Below are 23,513 nucleotides of genomic sequence, written 5' to 3' on the forward strand. Positions count from 1 at the left end.
TCCAAATGTGCTAAGATATTTAAACAAGAAACTAAACCAACTAGAAACTAATAGTTTATGTTTTTTGCAGTGTTTTGTCTAATTCTATGCTTTATAATTTATTTTACAATATATTTAGAATCGCTAATTGCACTCTGAACCATTTGAAAGAAGATTTATTGGAGTTTATTTTTACATATTTGACCAACATATTGTTTTAGTCAGTTTCTGTTTTTTTATCATTTATTTTACATTGGCTGTTGAACAAATTAAAGTTGTTTTCACATGTCTGACCCTGCTTGTGAAGTTATTGGTGTTTTTAAGTGTGCTGTATTAGTGCAGAGTTATCGAATGAATTTATGATTCTGTACATTTATGTCTTTTAAGAAATAGAAACGTTTTAAGCCAGTTCAGCGCTGTTCTTCTGTATCGGTAAACCTCAGATATCGGCATCGGAAGTGATAAAAGTGGCTCGGTGCATTTTTGTGTCATATGAGAACAAAACAGTTGGTATGCCTGAAAACATGGGAGAGTTTCCTTTCACTTTGTTATTTTCACATCTGGAAGTCATTAAATCTTAGTTTCTGTCTTTCTGTCGTAGCAGCAATGAAGAAAATGCCTCTTCCACATTTTCTCACGATTAACACCCAGCATTCGGCAACAAATTCAGTAATGTTGGTTTATGATTATTTCACTCCCTCAAATTTTTACTGACTGAGTTTGTGAAGCTCTGACGGTGAGCCTCTGTTTGGGGGTTGCAGGTTTCTGTCTTGGGGACCACACTCCTCAACAAGAGGCTCTGTTGATTCTCCAGCTTCCTGCTTGTATTGCTGCCCCCTCTGCAGCCCCACAGCAGTAATTAGTGCCCTGCTTAGGAGCTGATCTCTTAAAGAGGCTGCAGAGCACCGGCAGCCATCATTAGCCCACCACTTCCTGGCTCCCCTGGCCTCGCCGTGCATAATTTGTCCACATGGACAAACACTTGACACAGACACACACGCTTCCTATTAGACCCCAGTTGACTTCAAAAGGCCTGTGTCAGGTTTATAGATGCAGACTCATTGGAAAGGTCTGGACAGCCTCGCAGAGTCAGTGTTGGAAGCCAGAACTGGACTTTAATGGAAGAGAGGAGGAAGCAAACTGGAACCATCTGCTGTTACTCAGACCTTACAGTTACTCTGTAAAGTCTCTTTCCTCATTTCCTTACACAGTATCTAGTATTTGAATAGAGATAACTATTCAAATAAAAAGCTGAAGGCAGCAAACATCTCTAAAGATTACATGGTTTTCCAGGTTAGCTGTGAGGCAGCAGTAATGGTTTTACTGTCCAGTACTGAAGTTAGCTAGTGGCGCTGTTAGCTAACTTCCCAGCTAACACAGAGAAGCTAGCTGGTGATTTTAACCTGAAGGTTTTCCTCTTAGCTGATCCTGAAACTCAACAATCCAATCTTTTTTCTGATCAGTGAACCCAAAATACCAAAGTGCTACTTGGTCACATTGGCAACAACACATAAAGGGAAGAAGAAGAAGACTCAAAGTTAGCTATTTTCAGTTCCAAATAATCAAATAACACTATTTAACTTTCTATTTGGTAATTTTCAGAATTGGTGTTAATTCTTTAAGTGTTATTTCAACAATGATGGTTATTTTAACACCAATCATTTTTAACACCAAAAACACTTGGTAAGATTTGGTGGTTTTGCAGTGCACAGTTTTTTCCAGAGTTTTATTTGTGCAGATGTTGCACTGATTCCATCTTAGTTTTCCAACTGGGAAATTCTGACTTCTGATTGCAAAAACAGTGGAGAAAAATGTTGCTCTGCTTTTTTAATTAAACACAGCTGCTGGTGAGGAAGTGAGAACTAATGAACTGATAAAGAAAAAATGGCATTACTTACAAAAAAGAGGAGGTTGAAGAGGAATAAGAAGTACTTGGTGACTGTGATGCATCCTTTCGACATGGCTGTGATTGGGCCGAGCTACTTTGCAGAGAGTTGTGAGCCTGAAACATAAAAACGTCCATTTAGTCTCATCTCAGTTGGAAAACGTCTGAGCAGATTGTAGGGAAAATCTGCACAGCTGGATTTCTCATTAAACACAGATTAAACATTACAATCATTCATGGGTTTTCAAAATTTCATACTTTCCTGGGCTAAAATTTCTAGATTTCCATTTAATAAGAAAATATTCACCATTATTCCGGTTAAACAGCGGTCCGATTTGTAGGTTTTAGAAATCATAAAACGTCTTAATATGTGGTACATCTTGGAGCTTGGACTCCGGCTGCGTTTCAAACTCTAACTGGTGGATTTAAGGTTTAAAATATTCCATTAAAAAAAGAAGAAAAGGATTGTTAAAATAAAATGTGGTAATTTTATTGTCTTTTTTAATTATTGGAAAAAAAAATCTAATAAAATATATAAAAAATTAATAAAATAACAAAACTTCCTGAAGTTTTACCACACTCACTTTAAAGACCACAGGTTGAACTCAACCTGATTTTTAAGTTATCGAAAGTAAAAATAATTAGTGAATAATGTGTCCATTCAGTCACTAAGTCAAAACTTCAAAATGTTGAAGGATAAGATGTTGAAAACCAAACCGTGATTTGTTATAAACCTGGAAAATAAAACAGATTTCCATGCTCCGTTGTATTTTTTCCCATATCTTGGCCTGGAAAATAGTCAACTAAAATTCTGAGACTCTTTAAGACTGAATTCATTCACAACAGCTTCTTAAACCGCTAACCCTCCTCTCATTTATATCAGCAAACCACTTTTAACCTCAGAAGGTGAAAAGTGGCCATTTGAGCAGCAAATTTCATACAAAAAGGAAGCAAAGTTTCTCTGAAGTGTTGGTCTGGCAGAGCATTTGGTTTCAGTCTGCATGAAGGTGGGGAAACAGATTCACCGCTGTGTTTTCTAGCAACAACAGTCCCGGTTGCAAACATTGTTTTATGGGCTATTTTTAAACGGAGCCGCTTTCAATGACTATCTGGTGTCATCGGAAACATATAAACAGAAACCAGATGTAAATCTGATCTGACTTAAACTTTGGTATTTCTATCATATCTGAAAAGAAAACCAACTCAGCACAGAGTATACTTCAATAAAACCCATCAAGCCAGCAACATTCAGCCTGAACTTCACTAAACCCAAAGAAAATGTACCCGCTACAAGATGTTATTCTGCACTGGAAGGAGCAAAAATACACCCGGCCATTGTGGTTATTTGAGGAGTCTGAAAATATCCCAAAAAGACGACTCCCTCCCTGCGGATCAGATTACAAGCTGCTTCCGTCTCCCCCTCCACTTCTACTCAAAATCTCTAGTTTGGACTCTGTGTCATTAAGTCCTTTTAAAGAGCAGAGTACACCATTTCAAACTCAATAAATGCATCGATATCAACAAAAATTCAAAATATTTTGTTAAAAGGATTCAACAGAAGCTTCCTGGAGGTTAATATGAGAATAAATGGATGCCATTTGACAAACTTGACACCACTGTCGGATCAAAACCTCACATCTGTAAAAAAGCAGGAAGTGAAAACAAACATCCTTCTTCGACACGTAAATCCATCCTGTTTGGTCAGAGTCACATGGTGTTTTTGATACTGTTAGAGATAGTCATCGATTAAACCACAGACAGATGCTCCACAGTGGCGAAACTCAGGTGTAACAGCAGCAAAACAAAAATAAGCGTAAAAAAATTATAAAAATGAGAATAAGTGACCTACATTACGATGTCACCAGGTGACTCAGAATTCACCCAATCACTGGACAGATGCTGAGAACAGATCAATGTGTCAAAACTTTCTCCAGCCAAACACAAGCGAAACTGAAGCTATTATATTTGGACCAAAAGGGGAACGATGTAGAGTCGACCCACAGCTTCAGTTACTACAGGAGGTCAGGCTGAACCTGAACCTTCAGAGCCACATAAAGACGGTTAGAAAGTCGGCCTTCTATCACCTGAAGAACATCTCCAGGATCAGAGGACTTATGTCTCAGCACAATCTGGAGAAACTCATCCATGCATTTATCTTTAGTTGCATTGATCACTGCAACAGCGTCTTCACAGGTCTGCCTAAAAACCAGCCGGATCCAGACGCTGCTGCTGGAGTTCTGACTAAAACCAGGAAGTTAGAGCACATCACCCGGTTCTACAGTCCTTCCACTGGCTCCCTGCAGCTCAGAGAACAGACTTTAAAATCCTGTAGTTAGTTTATAAATCACTGAACGGTTTAGCACCACAATACATTAAAGATCTGCTGCTGTTGTCATAGCAACCATCCAGACTCCTCTGGTTCTGGTTCTGCTCTGCATCCCCAGAACCAGAGGAGAAGCAGCATTCAGCTTCTATGCACCACAAATCTGCAACAAACTTCCGGAAAACTGTAAAACAGCCGAAACACTGAGTTCCTTTAAATCCAGACTAAAAACCCAGCTGGTTGCGGTTGCTTTTGAATCATAATCAATAAAACATTAGTCAATAATTTTATATGTAATGTTATTGACTGTGTTTTCTATGACTTTGCATTTTCATTACGTAAAGAACTTTGAAACACCTCATTGCTGAAACGTATTTACAAGAAGTGAAAACAACATGGCTGTTATTTGAAACTGTGCAGCTGTGAAAACACTGAGCTTTTGTGAGCAGTGATGATTACAAAGTCGTAGAACTAATGGGAGGAAGGATCTGCGATAACGCTCCTCTGCGCACTTCAGATGCAGCGCTCCGAAGAATTAATTTTCACAAGAAAACAAAAATGCCTAGCGTCAGGTTTTTATTTTATTTTTTCAGATGTCGGCACAGCCATTTTGCAGCTTCGTATCATCACATATTCACACCCCTTCAACTTTTTATCATTTTGTTAGTTTACAAAAAAACATCCAATTATTCCTGCCTTCAGAGACACAAAATTAGAAAGAGAATCCATTTAATCTGCATAAATCCAGCTGTCCTATAAAGGTTTGTTAGAGAACGTCAGTAAACAAACAGCACCATTAAGGACCAGAAGAGAGCAGTTGAAAGACGAAGTCATGCTGAGATTTAAAGAGTCGCTTCACCATAAAACATCCTCAGCGTTGAGCATCTCTGTCGACTCATCATCCCAGGACACGGAAAACGTGTTAAAAAAAGACCAAAGTGACACATTTTCCACCAAGTGTGTTTGGAAATGCATCAGTCTGGATACACAACCTCCAAATGGCAAGCACAGTGGTGGCAGCATCATGCTGTGGGGATGATGTTTCCTCAGCAGGGACAGAAAACGGGTCTTAATGCAGTGAAATTATGGGAGAAAATCTTTCTGAAAAAATTCTGTCTGGAACAGAGGAGCACAAAAGTGAGCCTAACGTTTATATTTGTAAAAATAAATGAACACCCGTATCATTATACGTACAGCATTCATTCTGTTTTCTGTGAATGAACGTTTACCAACAAGACGATGTTTTTAAATATCCAAAGTAAAACATCACAACCAAAAAGTATATATATTAAAACAAAATTGCCCTTTAAAAAATATTAGCTAATTTCATCTCCTATAAAATTTACTGTAATTTTGACCCTAATTTGATAAAATGTAAAATAAAAGCAACGTGTGACTCCATGTTCACATATTTTCCAGCACAGCTGCATTAATGTCTCTCAAACTCTCCAGTAGGTCACTTTATTGACCTATTGGCCAGAAAATACGAAGAGAGCTTCCTGTTTACAAAACTGAAACGAGTCCAAACCCCAAAGCACTCAGCAGCAAAGCAGCTAATCCTCAAAGGAGATTGTTGTCTCGATGTTTAGCAGCAATGCGGATTAAAAAAGGCTCAGTTATGATACCGTCTGCTGACCGAGCTCTGCTCACGTCACTTCAGCTCTAAGCAACATCTCTGTTGCATTTTCCTCTTCCAGGAAATTAGATGATCACCAAAATGGTTGCAAGTAAGGCTTAAAGTGGCGACACTCTGGAATTAGTTCAACAAACTTTTTTTTAGTTTCCATTTTCATCCCAAGTGACAAGAAGAAGCCAAACAGTAAAGTGAGTTTAAAAGTAAAACCGTTTCCCACATCTGAAAAAAGAGCAAAGTTTTGCTTCGACTTGCATATTCGCTCCCTGCAGCTGTTTTGCAGTTTCCTCTGATATTGGCTGAAACGAACTAGCGAGGGAGTAACGAGATCTCTCCGTAATAAAGCCCCATAAAGCGCCGACTCATTCAGCATGCGGCTTTGTCTTCAAGTCTCTGCTGTTGTTATGAATCCCGGATATGAATGTGAATATTCTGAGCTTCAGATCCTGCTCTGGCGACAAATAAAGACTGTCACGATGGCGACTAAAGTTTGGATAGAAACGTTTTGAAGAGCCTTCTGCCACTTAAATTGTTTATGATTTAAGGCTCTCTGAAAATGATGCAACTGGCTCATCTTTAGCTGCTAAAGTTAGCATTTTGGATCTTATTTTGAAGGGAATTCTTGCATTATTACTTGACATTGTTTGCCAATCTGCTTCTGATCAGGCCGACTAAAATCCCTCAGCTGTAAAAAAAAATACAAACAATGAGGCAGAATCCTGTGAGGCTACATGCTAGCTGCTAACAACGCTAAAGCTAGCATCTATTTCATATCCTATTGTATGGATGAGACTCTTATTTTGAAATAAGAAAGGAAATGGTTTTTGAGTTGCCCTGTTAAGCTGACAGAAATGAACAAAGATTTTCATGTCGGGTTCTCCGTATGGTGTTACATTCCTGCCACAAACCTTGTATAAGGCCATCATAGCAGCATATTTTTGACTGAGAGCACATGGCTCTCACTGTGGGAATTTCTGTTTATTCTCCCATCAACGCTGCAGGTGAGCGGTAGAACACGACATTTCGTGTCCTTGTTTGAAACTCTTATTTTGAAGGGAGGAAGGAATTAGTTCTTGAGTTGTCTCGTTATGTTGACTATGTTGACCAATCTTCTTGTGATTGGGCTCACAAAGAAAAACCCCTGGATTACAAAAACCAATGAAGAAGTGTTTGTGTGGCAACATTTTTCGACATACAAGATATAGATGTGAGAATCTTGTTAGGCTACATATTAGCTGCTAATAATGCTAAAGCTACCATCTATTTTGTAGCTTCACCTACACCCAGTTATTTTAAAGAAAGAAATGAGGTAGTTTTTGAGTTGCCCTGTTAAGCTGGCAGAAATGAACAAGCATTCATGTGTCGTTCTCTGTATGGCAATACATTCCTGCCAAAAATCGTATATCAAAGAACCATAGCAGCATATTTTTTGACTCTAAATGTGGGTATTTTCCATTTATTCGCCCATCAACGCTGCAGTATTTCTAGCATTTCTACCCATCTGCACACTCTGGTCAGAAAACTGAGCTTGCACTGTGTATTTAGAGGGCAGTAACTCTTCTTCTGCATTTTAACTCAACGTCACAGCTTCTGTTTTTCTTCTTCATTTACAATTCAACAGCATTTGAGCACCTGTTGACTCTTTGATTGATGAAAACCAGAACTAGATAATCAATAAAGAAAGTTTAAGAGTTAGAGGTTTATGAAATCTTAATTTTAATTAACATAAAAATGTCATTTCTAATGCATTTTATGGCATTATTCTACAACAATTAGAAATTCATTATGAAAATCTAATTTGAGTCTCGTTAATGCAGTGATTTTTTTAAAAATGACTCTCAAAACGAGCCTCCATGAAGGAAAAGCCATCTGACTAGAAACTGAAAGCAGAACTAAAAACACCAGTCTTATTATAACTTGCATAACAAATACTGTACAAGGCAGCTGAAATTAAAAGGCTGTGGGGAAGTCTATCTTTATACGCTGCGTGGAGCACCGAAGTTATTCAGAGTGAAAAGAATCTGGACCAGTTACCAGAACTTTCCAGGCTCTCTGACCTTACTGACATGATTTTCCCTCTGCAACATAAGATCTGTGCTGCAGTTCACTTTAAAAAGTTACTGCCCAGAAACAGTTTGGGGAATAACAACAGAACAACTGCTTAGCTCAGCGGTGTCAAACTCATTTTCATATTGGACCAAATCAAAAATCTGAATGTTCTTAAAGGGAATGTACCGATAAAACCCATTAAACTGATAAAATATCAATAAATAGCTGTTTGTTTTAGCATTCAATAAGTGTTTCTTAGAGTAAAATGATATCGAACATCTTTTCCATCCAGGATTTTTTATTTTTTTGCAATAAAAATAACTGATTTTGTGGTGCTAATTTAGAAATGGTTGGAATGAGTTTTTACACATTTTGTGCTAATCTATGATGTTAAATGTGACCTTTTGTTAATCGTATCGATTACAGACTATAACTTGACATGAAGTACGGCTGAGGCAGCAGTCACTTAAACCCAAAGATTTAGGGCCAATTTTGAGAAAAAATTTCTGTAAAATCAGAAAAAATGTGGCAATCTGCTGATGTGTGAATTTGTGAAGAACTGGAGGAACTAACTGATGTAATTTCGAGTTTAGTGGGCCACATAAAAACCTACGGGGGACCAGATTTGGTCCCCGGGCCTCGAGTTTGACACATGTAGCTTAGCTGAAACAGGAAGATAGCTGGTTCTGAGCCTATCAGAGGAAAAGTCTGCGATGTCCTGCAGGGAAAGAAGCTAAATGCTAAAACAGATGCAACGTCTCTCCACTGCTTCATGCTGGCATTATTCTTTAAAGCTCCTCCAGAGTCTAAACATCTGCAATGACGCTGTTTAATCTCCTACACAAAGGAGCCGCAGTTTTTGTTGTACATTTAGCTTAATGTGCACTGTAAAACATTTGTGCTGTGTCTACAATCTTTTACTCTTTAAGTCAAATAAATGTATCGAGTTTTAGATTTTGAACCTAAATGTGAGTTTGTGAAGTCGTGTTAACTTTTTATTAATTTAGTCAAACCTCCAAGAGTTGAATAAACTGAGTTTTTAGGTTTGCACTTAAAAAACTGAAAGAAGAGAAAGACAGGAGTGGGAGCTATTTCCCAGAATGCTTAGCGGCATGTTTCTGTCTCCTGAGATGGAAGTGCGTTACGTTGATCTGACTCTGGTGTTTTATTAAGGCAAATGTTCATTTTAATGCAATTCTCAGTCAGCAAAGCTTGAGGATAATGTCCTGATCTCACTAAATGTTTCTGAGCTGAATTCATTGGGATGTTTAATAAAATTCATCATCAGATCAGAAATTTAGTTCAAACAAGAATTTAACTTATTCTAAAGTAAAATCAGTATTTATTTTAACTTGATATTGTGAGTAAAATAGTAGAGAAATGTGGCTCTTTAACCAGGTGAGGATAGTTTTGTTAAATAATTATTTGGTTTAAATTGCAGCATTAAGTTAAAACTCACAATTAAAGATGAATGAAGCTAAAAAACAAAGTTTAGACAACTTGTCTCTTGTTGTCAAATCAACTTCATGAACTTTAATTTCTGAGTTGAAACCAAAACTATTTTCCTGCGACTTAAATTGCATTTTCAAGGCAGCAGGTGGACTTTCATTTTCAAGTTTAACCAAATGTTTTACAGTGTGATGCTGCGATTACGCATCTTCACGTCTCTGAAAGTTTCGGGATAAGTTTTGGGGGATGAGGAGGGGCTTTCCTGTTTAGCATCGCTATGACGACGCTGTGACAGAAACGTGTGAAACCCCTTCAGGTGGCTTCCCTCTTTCTGTGGAGATTATTAAGCATCTGTGCCAACAACTAGAACCTACAGCAGATTATTGCTCATAAGAGCAGTGAGGTAACAGGAAGCTACATATAAGGAGTGCTGCTTTCGCTCTTTCAGTTTAAAAACAAAAAGATACCATTCATGTTCTCCAATCTAACAAAACACATTGAAACCATTTTAAATATCCTGTAAGAGCTGAACAATTCAGACTTTTGCTGACTGTGTCGTCCCAGTTTGGAGCGCCGGCCTGTCATTAGCTGGCAGCGCTGTTAAATGTGGGAAGGATCAACCAAAGCCCAAATTAAAACACGGCTTTCTAATCTGTGTTTATGAGACGCCTCCCTTCTCTGAAACATGTCGATTGTTTATTTGAAAAAGCCTTTTGAACTGCAGCAGCGACGAGACGACACGATTCAGAAAACGACCCTGCGGAGGTCAGGGAGCAGCTGACTGAACGTCTGACAGCAACAAAACCAAAGAAAGATATTTTATAATGTGATGGAGTTAGAAATGTTACATTATTAATGGTTTAAATGGCTGAGATTACAGATCGAACAGCAGCGGCTTCATGTAATGTTACTGTATGTCTGGCACTTAAAAGTAGAGCTTGAAAATCATTGCAAATTTTGCAATTTCAGCACTCAATTCTAAATCTTATGAACTATTTTTTGTTTAATTCAGCGGTGACAAACTCATTTTCGTTTTGGGCCAAATCAAGATCATCTGTGCTCTTAAAGGGCCGGCGGCGCCAGAATGTATTGATAAAATCTGTTCACCAAACTGTTAAAATATCAGTAATTTTCTAAAATCAAATAATGTTATTGAACATCCTTTCAGTCCCTCCAGGGTTTCGTGATTCTTTTTGTGATTTTTCCAATAAAAAATCAAAGTGTTTGTGGTACTAATTTGGAAATATTTACGATATTTATGGTTATTTATGACAGTAAATGTGACTTTTTTTTACTCGCTGTGTAGATCATGGACTTTAATCTGACAACACTTAAAGCTGAGGCAGCTGTTTAGTAGAAGTAAGAAAGTTTTTGACAATATTTGAGAAAATCTGCAATAAACTCCCAATTATTAGTGCAATTTGTTGATTTTGTGTAAATTTCCATGATAATTCTGAAGAAACTGGAGGAATTAATTGTTACAATTTGGCAATAAACATATAAAAACTGCATTGATTTGATTGAAAACATAATATTTAAGCAGACATAGTGTTTAGTCTACAATCTAGACGGAACATAAACAGATATGGCGGGCCGGATTTGGCCCACACGCCTCGAGTTTGACACCTGTGGCTTAATACATCACAGATGTGCTTTTTATTTATTCAGCAAATTTCCACATATGTACTAAATTAATCAAAGTGATATTTTGTATTTAGAATTAAATTGAGTCAATTTGTCTTTTTCATTTATTTGCTTCTTCCTTCCATTTTATACAGTTTTAAACCAGTAAACAAATTATTGTATATCAACTTATTTATTTTATTATGGAGGTTAATAAACACAGAAAAGCTAAAATCTCTGAGATAATTTCTTGAAAATGGGGTAATAAATTTAGGTGGTTAAAGTTTTGTTTGTGTTTTTAGTGTCGTGGTATTAAACCTGCAGTATTACAACTTCAAAATATTTTTACTCAAGTAAAATGAAGAGCAACCGTCCAAGAAATTACTCAGGTAAGATTTTAAAAAGTATTTGGTAAGAAGTCCACTCAATTACTGAGTAACTGATCAAATTGTCAATAATTTAATATTTAAAAATTACACAATCAGACAGACAAAAATATAAAGTTAAGTGGAAATTTAGGTATTTTAAGGATGAAAATAAGAGTAACAAACAGAATAACAAAATCATAAAAAAGAAAAAGTTTCCAAATCAGTTTCCTTCAACAAAAAAAAACAACTTATGAAACTTTAACAAAAACTGCAGGTGTGTGTCTGTGTCTGGTGAATTTTTGGTTAAAATACATTTGATTTTCATTCAGTGGGTAGAAAATCCAGAAATTTTACTAAAGTAAGAAATACTTCACAATAAAATGACTAAAGTAAAAGTAATTGAGTAAATGTAACCAACTGTTAGTATTACACAAGACGTGCTGGTTGGAGTATTTCAGAAACTAATATGAATACAGATAATGATCTGTAACATAGAAACCTAATTATGCAACGAGCAGCAGCTGAACGGACGAAACGCTACATTGATGTAACCGAGTCATTAAAAAAAAAAAAAAAAAAAAAAAAATCCCTTTAAGGTTAGCAGGTGCCACTTCTGTCAGATAAACAGAAAAAACTGAAGCGAATTCACTCATCAAACCTGAAAACAATTAATTTCAGCTGAAATATTCAAACGGTTGGATCAGAATCTGGTGCCAACATTAAAGCAAGCATCCATATTTAAATGGTTCAAACTGGTTTAATGGAGGTATAGCACTGGGAACGTTTCACTGGTGCACTGGGGGTCCAGAAAACCATAGTTTATTCCTTCACCACCAGAATTTACACATATTCTTATGAGTGACTGTATTTGTCCATTTTTAGGGAAATACTGATGTGAACCAACCTACTTTGTTGTGGAGAATTGGTTTTCTCCAATATGCATTTAATATTTCTTGTTAATAGTTGCAATGTGTGTGTGTGTGTGTGTGTGTGTGTGTGTGTGTGTTTTGACAGGAAACTTTCTTTTTAATTTTGCTGGCTTTTCAAAAACGTCCAACCGAAGACCAGGTTAGCAAATTAGCATGTGGCTGGAAAACCTGCTTTCAACAGCTGCTTTGTTTTGAACATGTAACGATGTTTACTGTGGTGTTTTTCATGAAATTCAATTGAAATAAATTATATATTTTTATATTTCTTTTAAATGAGTAGGTATAAACAGGATACTTACCAGTAGACTATACAAGTTTTCACAGATTATGGTTTTAAAATGCTAACCTTATTATGAAGAGCATAAAAAAAACAGTATTCCCTGGCTACCTGAAAAATGCTACAACTCTTTTTCTTTGCATACAATAAAGAAAATGTTTTTTTTTAAATATCTGGTGAAAACTAAACCAACTCCACTCCAATGAAGACGTTGCTATTTTAAGCTAGCTGCTAGCCCTGTTACTCCACAAGCTGTTAGCTCATTTGCACATGTGCTAAATATCCCATGTGTTTTCCTGGAAAACATTGGGATATAATCTTGTACAATATAATAACTAGTTAATTTCATAAAATATGAGATTATTTTAAAAAGTCTTCTCTTGTCCGTGATGTGTCCACCAGAGGGCGCACTACTGACCAGTGAGTCCAATACATGACTTTCTATTGGATTAAAATCTTCAAACTATATTGACAATTATTCATTATATTGTTAAAACAGATAAAATTTTATAGCAAGTATTATTTTAACTAATATAATTAAATGAATATGTTACGCTTTGTAGAACTATAACGGTGATCCAGCTGTATTTCTTTTATCAAATGCACAATTGAGCTAATGGTACCAATATTAGCCAATACTAGCTTATTTTGCGTCCTTATTTAGAGTTTAGAGTCTGTTTAACTTTATTTTTGTCAGCTGCAGTTGGAATGTGTAATTTTTATTTTATTTTAGTAAAAGTAACCTGATTATATTATTATTTTACTATATATATATAATATTATTATATTTTCCTATTTTGCTAAAAACACCATAAACTTTGGTTGTTTATTTTAACTAGTGTCTACGTGCTGCGTGTGGCCAAACTTGGAAAAAAAGAAAAACTTCCTAACGGGCACCAGGACAGGATACCCACAGTCCCCAGATTTCAGAGTTACGCCACTGCCCACAACATTTAGCAACCAACTTGAGCAAAAAGTCCCAAACTCACGCAGTCATCTGACAACTGACTGCTGCTTATTTTCAGTATTCAAGCAATGAAACTCAACCGAAGAATCCTGTTTATCCCGTAATAACATCATAAACTTCACAAATTCTAAACATCAAACATTGTGTAGGATAGATTTAATAATAAATGTGTAATGAAATGCAGATTTTGCACTACTTTGAAACAGATGCAACTGTTCCAGTGAGACGGATCTCTCGGAAAAACGGGATATTTTCAAACCACACAAAGATAAAGTCTACTCGGAAAGTCTTAACGATGGTTCAAGTTTTATTCATTTCATTTATAGGTCGATTTAGCTAAATTCTGTTTTCTTTTAAGGACAACACTCAGCGAGTTCGGGTCGCTTCGGACTGATCCGGACTCATTTTCAAAGTGTCAAAGTTTTGTAGCTTGGCGGTAGCTGGACAAACGGGACTTACTGTGAGTCGGTCTGCAGACGTCCTCCGTGGATCCGCGCTCCTGCTGAATGTGGGACGCAAAAAGTCCGTGAGAAAGAAAACTGGGTGTTTGTCTCTGCCTCTTTTTCTGTGGGATGAGTGTGTGTGAGTGTGTGTGAGTGTGAACGGACGTGTTCACACCCCCACCATGCGGCGCCAGACATAATACATTCCCATCGACCCCTACGTGTCACATACGTCATCAGAGAGAGTCTTCTACTTTAATACGGAACATAAATACAGAAATGTATTGAAATATTGTTTTTTATGTCATTGTCTTGTAGTTAAATAATAAAAAAAACAGTATCCAGCATCTATTCTGAAAAATATTGAATAAAAGCATCTGATGTGTTCTGTTTTCAAGCATGAGCTATTTTGAAATTAATTTCAAATGTAAATATTTGTTTATTGCTTACATGTTGAGGATTTAACAGAAAAAAAATATTTGTCTTTAAAATATATAAATTCAAACACCAACTCATTTGTTTCCCTATGACTTTTGGACACAGATATGATTCTTAGTAATGTAAAAAACAAAATGTTTATGTATATCATCCAAGTATTTTCAAAGATGTGGTTGATAAAGCAGGAAATGTCTGCAGGAGCAGTCAGTCTCGCAACAAATCCAAAGATGCTTCTGACTGAAGGCTGTTGCTGCAGATTATGATCGATTTAAGAGATTCCTCCTTTTCAACTCCTCTTGTTCAGATATTCACTGAATTATTAAGATACTAATCAGCTGCTCCCAATTGTAAAAAACAATATATTGTTGCCATGGTTGCACACTATAACCACTGTCCAAAAGTAAAAAGGAATAAGCAAATATCCTTTCAGCTTCATTGCATCTGAAACCACAAGGAATAATTGGACAAAAATGCAACACACAATAAGAAATGTATATATATATTTTTTTTTTTAAGTCTACAAACAAAACTTAACAGAGCTTCTCCAACATGCTGACACCTGAAAATACCACAAAATGAACCAGAACCCAGTTCACTTGGTGGAAAGTTTGAGAATGTACACACACACACCCACAGGAGCTTTTTTAGGATGTAAACAACCCAGACTGCACACACTGATCTCCTCAGCCACATAATGCCGTTTTTCAGCCCCTGTGCGATGTGTTGTGAGTGGAAGTGGAAAGCAGACGGTTGGGGCAGGTTTTATAAAAGGTTACATTTGGGTGGACGAGTTTGAACATGTTTCAGAACATAACAACCAAAAGTGGGATTACAAAACAGCCTGTTGAGACATGTTAATGTGTCATTTCCGCTGATGAGCTGGTTCAAGTACTTTAAGATGTTTGAGCCAGATACTGACCTTTGCACGTGACGTCACGCTCCCCAGAACTCCGCCCACTCCGCCATAATGGATGTTAATATAACCCAGTGTTTCCCAACCCTGGTCCTCAAGGCACTGACCTGCATGTTTTAGATGTTCCCCTGCTTCAACACACCCCATTCAGATGACTGCAATTCAGCAAAACCCTGATAATCAGCCAACAATTGAAATCATGTGTGCTGCAGCAGGGGAACATCTAAAACATGCAGGTCAGTGCCTTGAGGACCAGGGTTGGGAAACACTGATATAACCGCTCCTTTAAAGCTAGTCTAAGAACAGACATCTGTTCTCTAATATCGCTTTTATTTAGTTGATTTCACTTTTAAAATGGTCATAGGGTTAAGCTGCAGGAACAGACAAGAACAGAAAGCAAACATGTCATTTTATTTTATGACTTAATGAGGAAAGTTACAGCGGCGATGGACAGCAGTCATAAATCATGACTGTCAGCCCTAACCGCGAATTTGCAGCCAACAATTTTTATAAGGTAAGATGATTAACGTTCTTATACTTTGTAAGCAGTATTATTACAAAGATATTAAATATGGCATTATGGAGAAGGTACGCGTCTATTAGTAACCATGGAAACAGTGCCCCGGTCATGTAGCCTAGCATGTATGACAAAAACTGGTCAGCATCTCGTCTGTTGTACGTTTTTTTATGCTGCTCCGGTGTAAAGGGGAACACAGTTTATGACACAGTAACATAAATCATGCGGTATAAATTCAGGTAAAGTCAGTAATTTGGTCAACACGTCAGGAGGGAGGCGGTTCGGGTCGGTTTCTAAGCTAGCTGTTTCCAACTCTTAATCCCGCCGTCTATGAGCCCCAACCAGGTGTTTTACGTTCACAGACAAATTAGCTCGATGCTAACAAGTTGAAGGCATGAATAAACTGGCAAAAACAACTTGAGGAAACAATTTCAGTCGCTGTTCAATATTACCATCCCTCACTTCCGACGTCCATCATGGCGCCTCGAACAGTCACTACTTTCCTTTGCAAAGTCGGTAATTTGAGGTGATGACATCAGTGATGTCATATATGGCATCATATCAGTGACATCACTGGGTTTGGCAACGTTGGAAAATATTAACTTTGAAAAAGTATGTCTTTTTATAACAAGCCTTTTAGTTGAACTATGCCAGTTTTACTGAAAAGCAGACATTACCGCACTCAAATCAGCTTTTATCTAATTTAGTAATCTTGGCTAAATATTAGCAAGTTTTTTGAAAGAAAGTGACCCAAATCCTGTTCTTAGTAAATGTGTTTAATTTGGAAAGTAGATGCCTTCCATTTAATGCAGCAAATGTGCAAAATCTTTTTTTTTTTAATTGTGGATCTCCACTTCAGTAGTTCTGGGCTAGTTTCTACTAGTCAAGTTTGCTAAACTTGACTAAGATATTTGCACTAGAAACTAGACCAAAACTACTTGGTAAGATTTTGTGGTTTTGCAGTGTAATCCAAAAAAAGAAATACTTTATTTGCTTGATTTTAGTGTTTTTATGTTCCTGACCCTCGTGTACTTTTCACTTGACACTATTTATCCGAGTGACCAAAGGTCTGGACACCTGGCTGCTTTATATGTCTGACAAAACAAACAAAATGACTTCATTTTCAGATGTTCCAATAATAAACAAGTGTTCTTTTTATTTCAAACTAATAATCAAATTCAATCACAATTAATTTATCATGTACAATATCCCACATATATACATGAAAACACTTTGCTACAATTTAAAACAGGTCAACAACACACGCCGTCCGTAACATTGTGAGGGAATGAAGCATTTTTGCACTATTTTCAGACTTGAAGACTAGTTTCCAGTTTCATATTTCTAATTTACGACAGCAGGGATGATGAAAGAGTTGCTCTGCCTCCTCGGCAAAATTGCTGTTCTCTCCAAATTTAGACCTGCCTTGCAGACCTTTGAACATTTCACCAGGCTGATCGTTTGAGGCCTGCAGCACTGATGGAAACGGAACGACACTTCTTTTTGTTACTCCATAATTATGCCAGTCAGCGCAAAGCGGTGCAGCGAAAGGTTGGGGAACACAATGTTACTCGGGAGAGCTGCTTCTAATTAAACCCTGCAAAAATAAAAAAAGCATAATTACGGCTTTATAGGGGTGCAGGAGACCTCACCCGTGTTTCAGTTTCCCCCATCTGAGCTGAAACATGGGAGAGGACGGCGCACATTTCCCTTCAGTGCTGAATCTGCAGCTGCCGACCCAAAAAAACAAAACAAACAAAAAAAAGAACCGGCCCTCTGACCGCAGAACCTCTCCCTTCTGGCGCAGGACTTAATGTGGCCACTGGAAACCTGATGGACCACCACTGAAGAAACTCGCTTATAGTCTGAATCCATTTCGATTTTCAAGTTTCAAACTGATGAAAACGTCTGATTTTTTAATGACAAATGAGCAGTTTTAGCTCTCAGTAAAGCATTCCAGATAGAAACATGTATAAATATATATATAAATATCTGCTTAGGCAAGCAAACTTTAATGTGCTGATTTGTTTTAAGAATATTATTTGGTTATTGCATCAATATATCTGATAGGATGGCTACTAAAGTTGTGACAAATAAGTTTGGTGATGAAATGTATAACATCCTCTGCATGTTTTGGATCCTTGGTAGAGACGTGTAAAAAGCTTTAGCTTCAAATAATTGTTTCTTAAAGTGGCAATTCCTACAAAAATAGAGCTTTTTTTTTCATTTCAGTTTTTCAGTGTCTGCTTGTTTATGACTTCCTGTTTGCTTCGGGTGTAAATATAATGTGCTCATTTCTTTTAGCCATGCGTCACATCAGAACAGAAAAGAAAACCATTAGTCATCTGCTTCTCCAATAAAAAGTAAAAAAAACCCAACAAAAATAAAAAAAAACTGTGACCAAAGAGGCTGGATGGGCAGAAAATGCTGAGTAGAGTGGATATTAGGCGAAGTTTAAAAATAAGGAAAAACCGTCTTTGTAAAGCTCACATTTTATAACCATTTATTTTAGATACAGATTATTATTTTAAGATTTAAAATCTGTATCCTGCTGACCGACGTTCTGACTGGAAATAATATTAATGTTTTAGAGCAGCCAGAGTTTTAACTTCCATCTGATAGATAATCTATAATTATCCATCAATGGTAACGATAGATGATACGTCACTTATCAAAGATAATTCATCAAAATATCTGAGGAATATATAAAAGCTGCTCAGGATATAATAAAAGATGTCAGATTTTTCCACATATTCCTAGTAATATTAACAGTTTGGGCTCCAGTGTTCACTAAAATATATAGGAAGATGTTTTTATTGTTTACAAACATTGTTCTCCTCTATTTTATGGATTTTTTTAAACTTGATGTTATGAACTTTTTTTTTCTACATTTTTGATGGGTATTTATTGTGTTATTAATTCCTGTACATGTATTTGTAGTTATTGTTTTATTTATCGTGTTAGTGTATGATGAACCTTTCCTCACCGTTGAAAATGTGTTTTTAATCTAAAAGCTTTCCTACTGATCTTCACCAGGGTTGCAAACGACTGAACAAAATGTGATTTAAATAGGTACAAAAATAAGACACATTAAGAAGGATTAACCTTTAATAATCATTGACTAATACTGAACAAGTTCCCTGTTTGGTTCACAAGAGCGCCACTTAATATTAAATACTTATTTACATATTTACAAGTCATAGAACTGATGACTGTTCTTTAAAGTTGTTTTAAGGCAAGACTATGGATATGGTGCATGGCATTAAAAACAGGCTATGCTACATAATTAGGAGATTATAACAGGTTATTATGTGTTGATCAAGCACACGACATGCTTGATTTGACCTGCTAATTACACATGAAGGGTTTGACGGTCAGTCAGATTAAGGTTCCTTCTAATAGTGCACAAGCAGCAGAGACAACTGTATGGTTTCTCTGGGACGATTCACCTCACAGGTTCACATAACAGCATGACAGTCAGTTGTGCTTTAAAAACTCCCAGCTTAAAGCCTGACAAGTTTCAAAACTAAGACACCAATTTTTAGACTAAACGGTAAAATGATGAATAGTCTTGATTGAACGGATGAGCAGAGAGTTTCTGGATGCTCAACCCATCAGTTTTTTTTTGTGTCAATAATCCAGCATTGATCTCATCTGAAGCAGACAGCTAATGATTTTTCTAGGAAATTCGGAGGAAGGCAGTTCGCGTTATATACATACGAGTTCACGTCCAAAAAACAACAAATAGCACAAACCCTTGAGCGTGATAAAGGAAACGGTAGTTAGCTGAAAGGAAAAACACTAAACACTTCACCTGGACATCATATAGCTGTGGAGAAACACCGACAGGTGGTTTGTAGCCGTCTGTCCTGTACACTTTAAAGTTTCACACAGATGCAGCGTCCAGCACTCAAAACTACGCAGAGGAGGAATGTGTGTGAAGCCCAGCCGCTCAGTGTCGCGCTGAGGTTTCTGGTTCCCGTTGTGTCGGTGGCGATGTGACGCTCTGCTCGTCTGTTAAATGTCACTTTGGTGGGGTTTGTAGTAGGCCAGGTCCCACAGAAAGGGGGTGTGAGGCCTTTTACTTACAAAGCAGTTGGACCCCCTGACCCCCAGCTGTGATTTGTGCTGAAACGCCCCTCGCCGAAGCGCCGCCGTCGGCTCAGATCTTCTTGGGCTTGCGGCCCAGGTGGTAGTAGTACGCGACGGTGACCACGAAGAAGAGGACTCGACTGAGGAGCAGCAGCATGGCGGCGTTGGGCAGGATGCCGATCTCTATCAGGGTGACGCACGTCACTGGAAACACAAAGCCACGTCAGCAAAACTAAAAACACTTCCTGAACATATGTTCTCTTGTTTGTTTTTATTTAAGTTGGCTGAGAATAAATTCTCATTTTCAGAAAACACTAAAAATGCAGAATGTAACTTTTATATGGTCGATGCACCGACTGCAGTTTTCTGGCCAATCAACGATCTTTGAAAAGCCTGACCTGCAGATTCAGATTTTTTTAATCTGAAATGTTGATAAATGTAGCAAGAAAGTTGCTCAGTTGGCAAAGGTGGGTCTTCTTGTTCTGCTCTGCATCCAGAACCAGAACCAAACGTGGAGAAGCAGCATTCAGCTTCTATGCTCCACAAATCTGGAGCAAACTTCCAGAAAACAGCCGAAACACTGAGTTCCTTTAAATCTGGAGTTGCTTTTGAAACATTATGAATGAAACACCAACATTTAATGTGTTATGTCACGTGACAATTATTCACTGTGTGATTTACAATTTTGTGTTGTTTGTGTTCATTTTTATGATGTAAAAACTTTGAGCTGCCTCAAAGCTGAAAGCAGCTCAACAAATAAACTTGGTTGTTGTTGACTGCGAACCTGTAGACATGAGCTGGTCTGTCAGTCAAACCTCTCATGGCAGAGCAGAAGAGGACAGAGGAGGATTTTTAAACCTTTGCCAAGTTAGATACATATTTAGGTATCTGCCGATCCCCCAAAATTAAGTTGGTGCACCCTACTTTTATAAAAAATAATTTTTTACATATTTGTTGAAACTGTCACAGTCACAGTATAATATGAGACAGATAACCTATGAAATAAAAAAGCTCCTCTGCTTTCTCTCAGTGCAAACTAAAAACCAATCAGAGGCAGGAGGAGGATCTTAGTGTTGTCAATCATACCTGTGTGCATGCCACTCAGCCCCCCTACACCTCTAACAAACCCAGTGAAAGTTAAACCACTCTATAAAGAAGAGTGCATCTGAAATCAAAGTTATTCCAAGATAAAGGGAAACAAAACTTTGATTTATTGTTCGGTTTCTCCGATGTTTCCAGCATTTTCTTAACATCTTAATTTTGGTTTTACCATCTGATACCTGACATTTTTTTTTATCGTCTTCTGGTAACATTTACACTAGGAACTGTCCTTCAAATTTACATTCTGAAGTTGTTTTGCTTGAGAGTTGTTTTTTAACAAGGAAATATTCTGAGATTGAATTATTAGTAATGGGAGCAGTATACAAATTAAACCATCTATAAAAGCTTGTGAAAATCTACCTTAAACAAACAGAAAATAGTGTATAACTGTCAAGTTTATCAGATAAAATTCTAATAAAAACGTCAAAGTTCAGCTACAATGTGACAAAAATGTGGAAAAGTTAACGGAGGTGTGAATAAACGTTGAAACCTTACGTTGAATCTGATTCAAAGCTGCGATTCTCCAAACGTACCACAAGAGGGCACTGTCCACGTGTCTATAAATGATGGAACTCATTCCCACTGAGATCTGAACTCATCCGATGTTTATCAAAGTAAAATTAGAGCGCATCTGAACAGCACGTCTCACGGCTACAGAAACTCCACATGGCAACTCTTAAGATCTGTTAATTACCTAGAAACTGGACAGCAAAGTAGCAGGCTTCACTGAGCAGAGTCCACTGGATGATGACCTTTTCTGCCGTGTAGAGCCCGTTCCACATAATGAGGGCGAGGCCTGGAAAAAGATACAATCAAAGAGAATTCATATTTTAAGGGTTTAGAGGCGTGGGAATAAAAGCGGAGCAAAGAGAAAAGCTCCGGGGAGCGCTGGCTTCCATTTATCACAAATGGAAAAACGGTTCAGCTGAAGTTGTAATCAGCAGGATGACAGTTCATCATGTACATTACAGCTCAGCTTTCTAAAAGCCTGTGCCATAAAATGGTACATCTTATTCCTCAGGTCCGCTTTCCTCCACTGAAACTGGCCAGGCTACGAACCCACTGCATGTTATTGTTTACATCCGGAAATTTCGCGCATGCGCACAACGATTATTTTACATAGCCGCGCTGCCGCGGTAAAACAACTCCGTTAGCTTAACGAAACCTGTAGATATTAACTTATCACAGTGAGACACAGCAAAGGGAAAAATAAAGCAGAAAAACCGGTGAACAACAACGGAATACCATTTTTTTTTCTCGCTGTCTGCGTCAGCTACCCCACGAGAGACTCGTTGCCATAGAAACAGACAAATGCCACTACGTGTTTCAGGGTTCAACACGAAACAAAAACAAAAAACGCTCAAACATTTCCCACACAAGGAACAGAACATTCAGTCTGTTACAGATTTTTGTTTTTAGGGTTGATTTTCATTTTGCTATAAGTGATCTCTGTGACAGATTAGCTACCACTGCTATTAGCTAAGCTAACACTGCCAATTTAAACACCAGCTCTACTGACGATGAGTCAGAGTTTTTTTTTTAAATTTAGTATCCGAACTGAAACACACCGCCTCACATCTACATGTTACGGCTGTCAAAGTCAAGAATAACTGAACCACTTCCGTCTTCTTCGTTTTTTTTTCTTTATAACATTGCTATCTAGTTGTCATAGTGTTGACAATTGGTAGCAAAGCACCGACAGGCGTACGTTTAAGATTTAGCGTTTTATGTTTACAGATTAACAGCTAAAACCAATGGTAGTCATCATCAGCCAGCAGCTTTTTGCCCTCCAGCAAGGATCTAACGCTTGTGACGTCACGCTGCAAAGGCTCCGTTGGAGAAGGAGGAGGAGGAGAAGGAGAAGAAGAAGGAGAAGGAAGAAGAAGGAGAAGGAGAAGGAGAAGGAAGAAGAAGGAGAAGGAGAAGGAGGAAGAAGAAGAAGAAGAAGGAGAAGAAGGAGAAGAAGAAGAAGGTGGCAGTGAGGTGGGAGGGCTGATGGACTGCATCCTCTCCCTGCCAGGATCCATCTGTGTGGCAGATGAGCCTCCATCCTTCACCCCTACTGCTGCACCTCCTCTTGCAAGACATGCCCCTTCCTCCCTGCTGCTCCCTGAAGCTCTGCTGACATTTATCATAATGAAGCCCGGCTCTAGCTGGCCTTATGGAGCTCAGCGATGATTTATGCACATATAGCCTCGCAGTGACGTGCTTATAGTTTCAGCTTACCAAAACTGTAACCAGGCATTTAGTTACGTTTATGATTTCTAAGATCACCTAAATTCAGATCCAAAAAATAGCACTCCAGTAAAAGTAGCTCTACTTCAACATATTTTTACTCAGGTAAAAATAAAAAGTAGCCATAAGAAATTACTAAAGTTAGAGTAAAAAAGTATTTGATAAAAAGTACAGAGTAACCGATCAAATTATCAATCATTCAGTATTTAGAAATTACATCATCAAGTGGGCTAAAATATAAAGTTCTGTGGTAATTTTGATATTTTACGAAAAAAATATCAATAATTCATAC

General features: G+C 37.5%; 2 protein-coding genes across 3 annotated transcripts in view; both read right to left on the reverse strand.

Moving 5' to 3' along the window:
• Positions 1 to 14,088, reverse strand: part of cd82b (CD82 molecule b) — a 32,953-nt gene extending 18,865 nt beyond the window's left edge. The window contains exons 1-2 of the mRNA XM_007569800.2: positions 13,942 to 14,088; positions 1,878 to 1,981 (exon numbers count right to left, since the gene is read on the reverse strand). Of these exons, the coding sequence (XP_007569862.1) occupies positions 1,878 to 1,940 (63 nt within the window). The 5' untranslated portion in view covers positions 1,941 to 1,981; positions 13,942 to 14,088. The remainder of the gene's footprint in view (positions 1 to 1,877; positions 1,982 to 13,941) is intronic.
• A 2,835-nt stretch (positions 14,089 to 16,923) lies between these two features.
• The window catches only part of LOC103150260 (tumor protein p53-inducible protein 11), a 51,747-nt gene continuing 45,157 nt past the window's right edge, over positions 16,924 to 23,513 (reverse strand). For both annotated transcript variants that reach the window (XM_007569801.2, XM_016680574.1), the window contains 2 exons: positions 21,681 to 21,782; positions 16,924 to 20,089 (listed from right to left, as the gene is read on the reverse strand). In XM_007569801.2, the coding sequence (XP_007569863.1) occupies positions 19,956 to 20,089; positions 21,681 to 21,782 (236 nt within the window). In that variant the 3' untranslated portion in view covers positions 16,924 to 19,955. The remainder of the gene's footprint in view (positions 20,090 to 21,680; positions 21,783 to 23,513) is intronic.

Source organism: Poecilia formosa, unplaced genomic scaffold (assembly GCF_000485575.1).
Source record: "Poecilia formosa unplaced genomic scaffold, Poecilia_formosa-5.1.2 Scaffold246, whole genome shotgun sequence".
NCBI lineage: Eukaryota > Metazoa > Chordata > Actinopteri > Cyprinodontiformes > Poeciliidae > Poecilia > Poecilia formosa.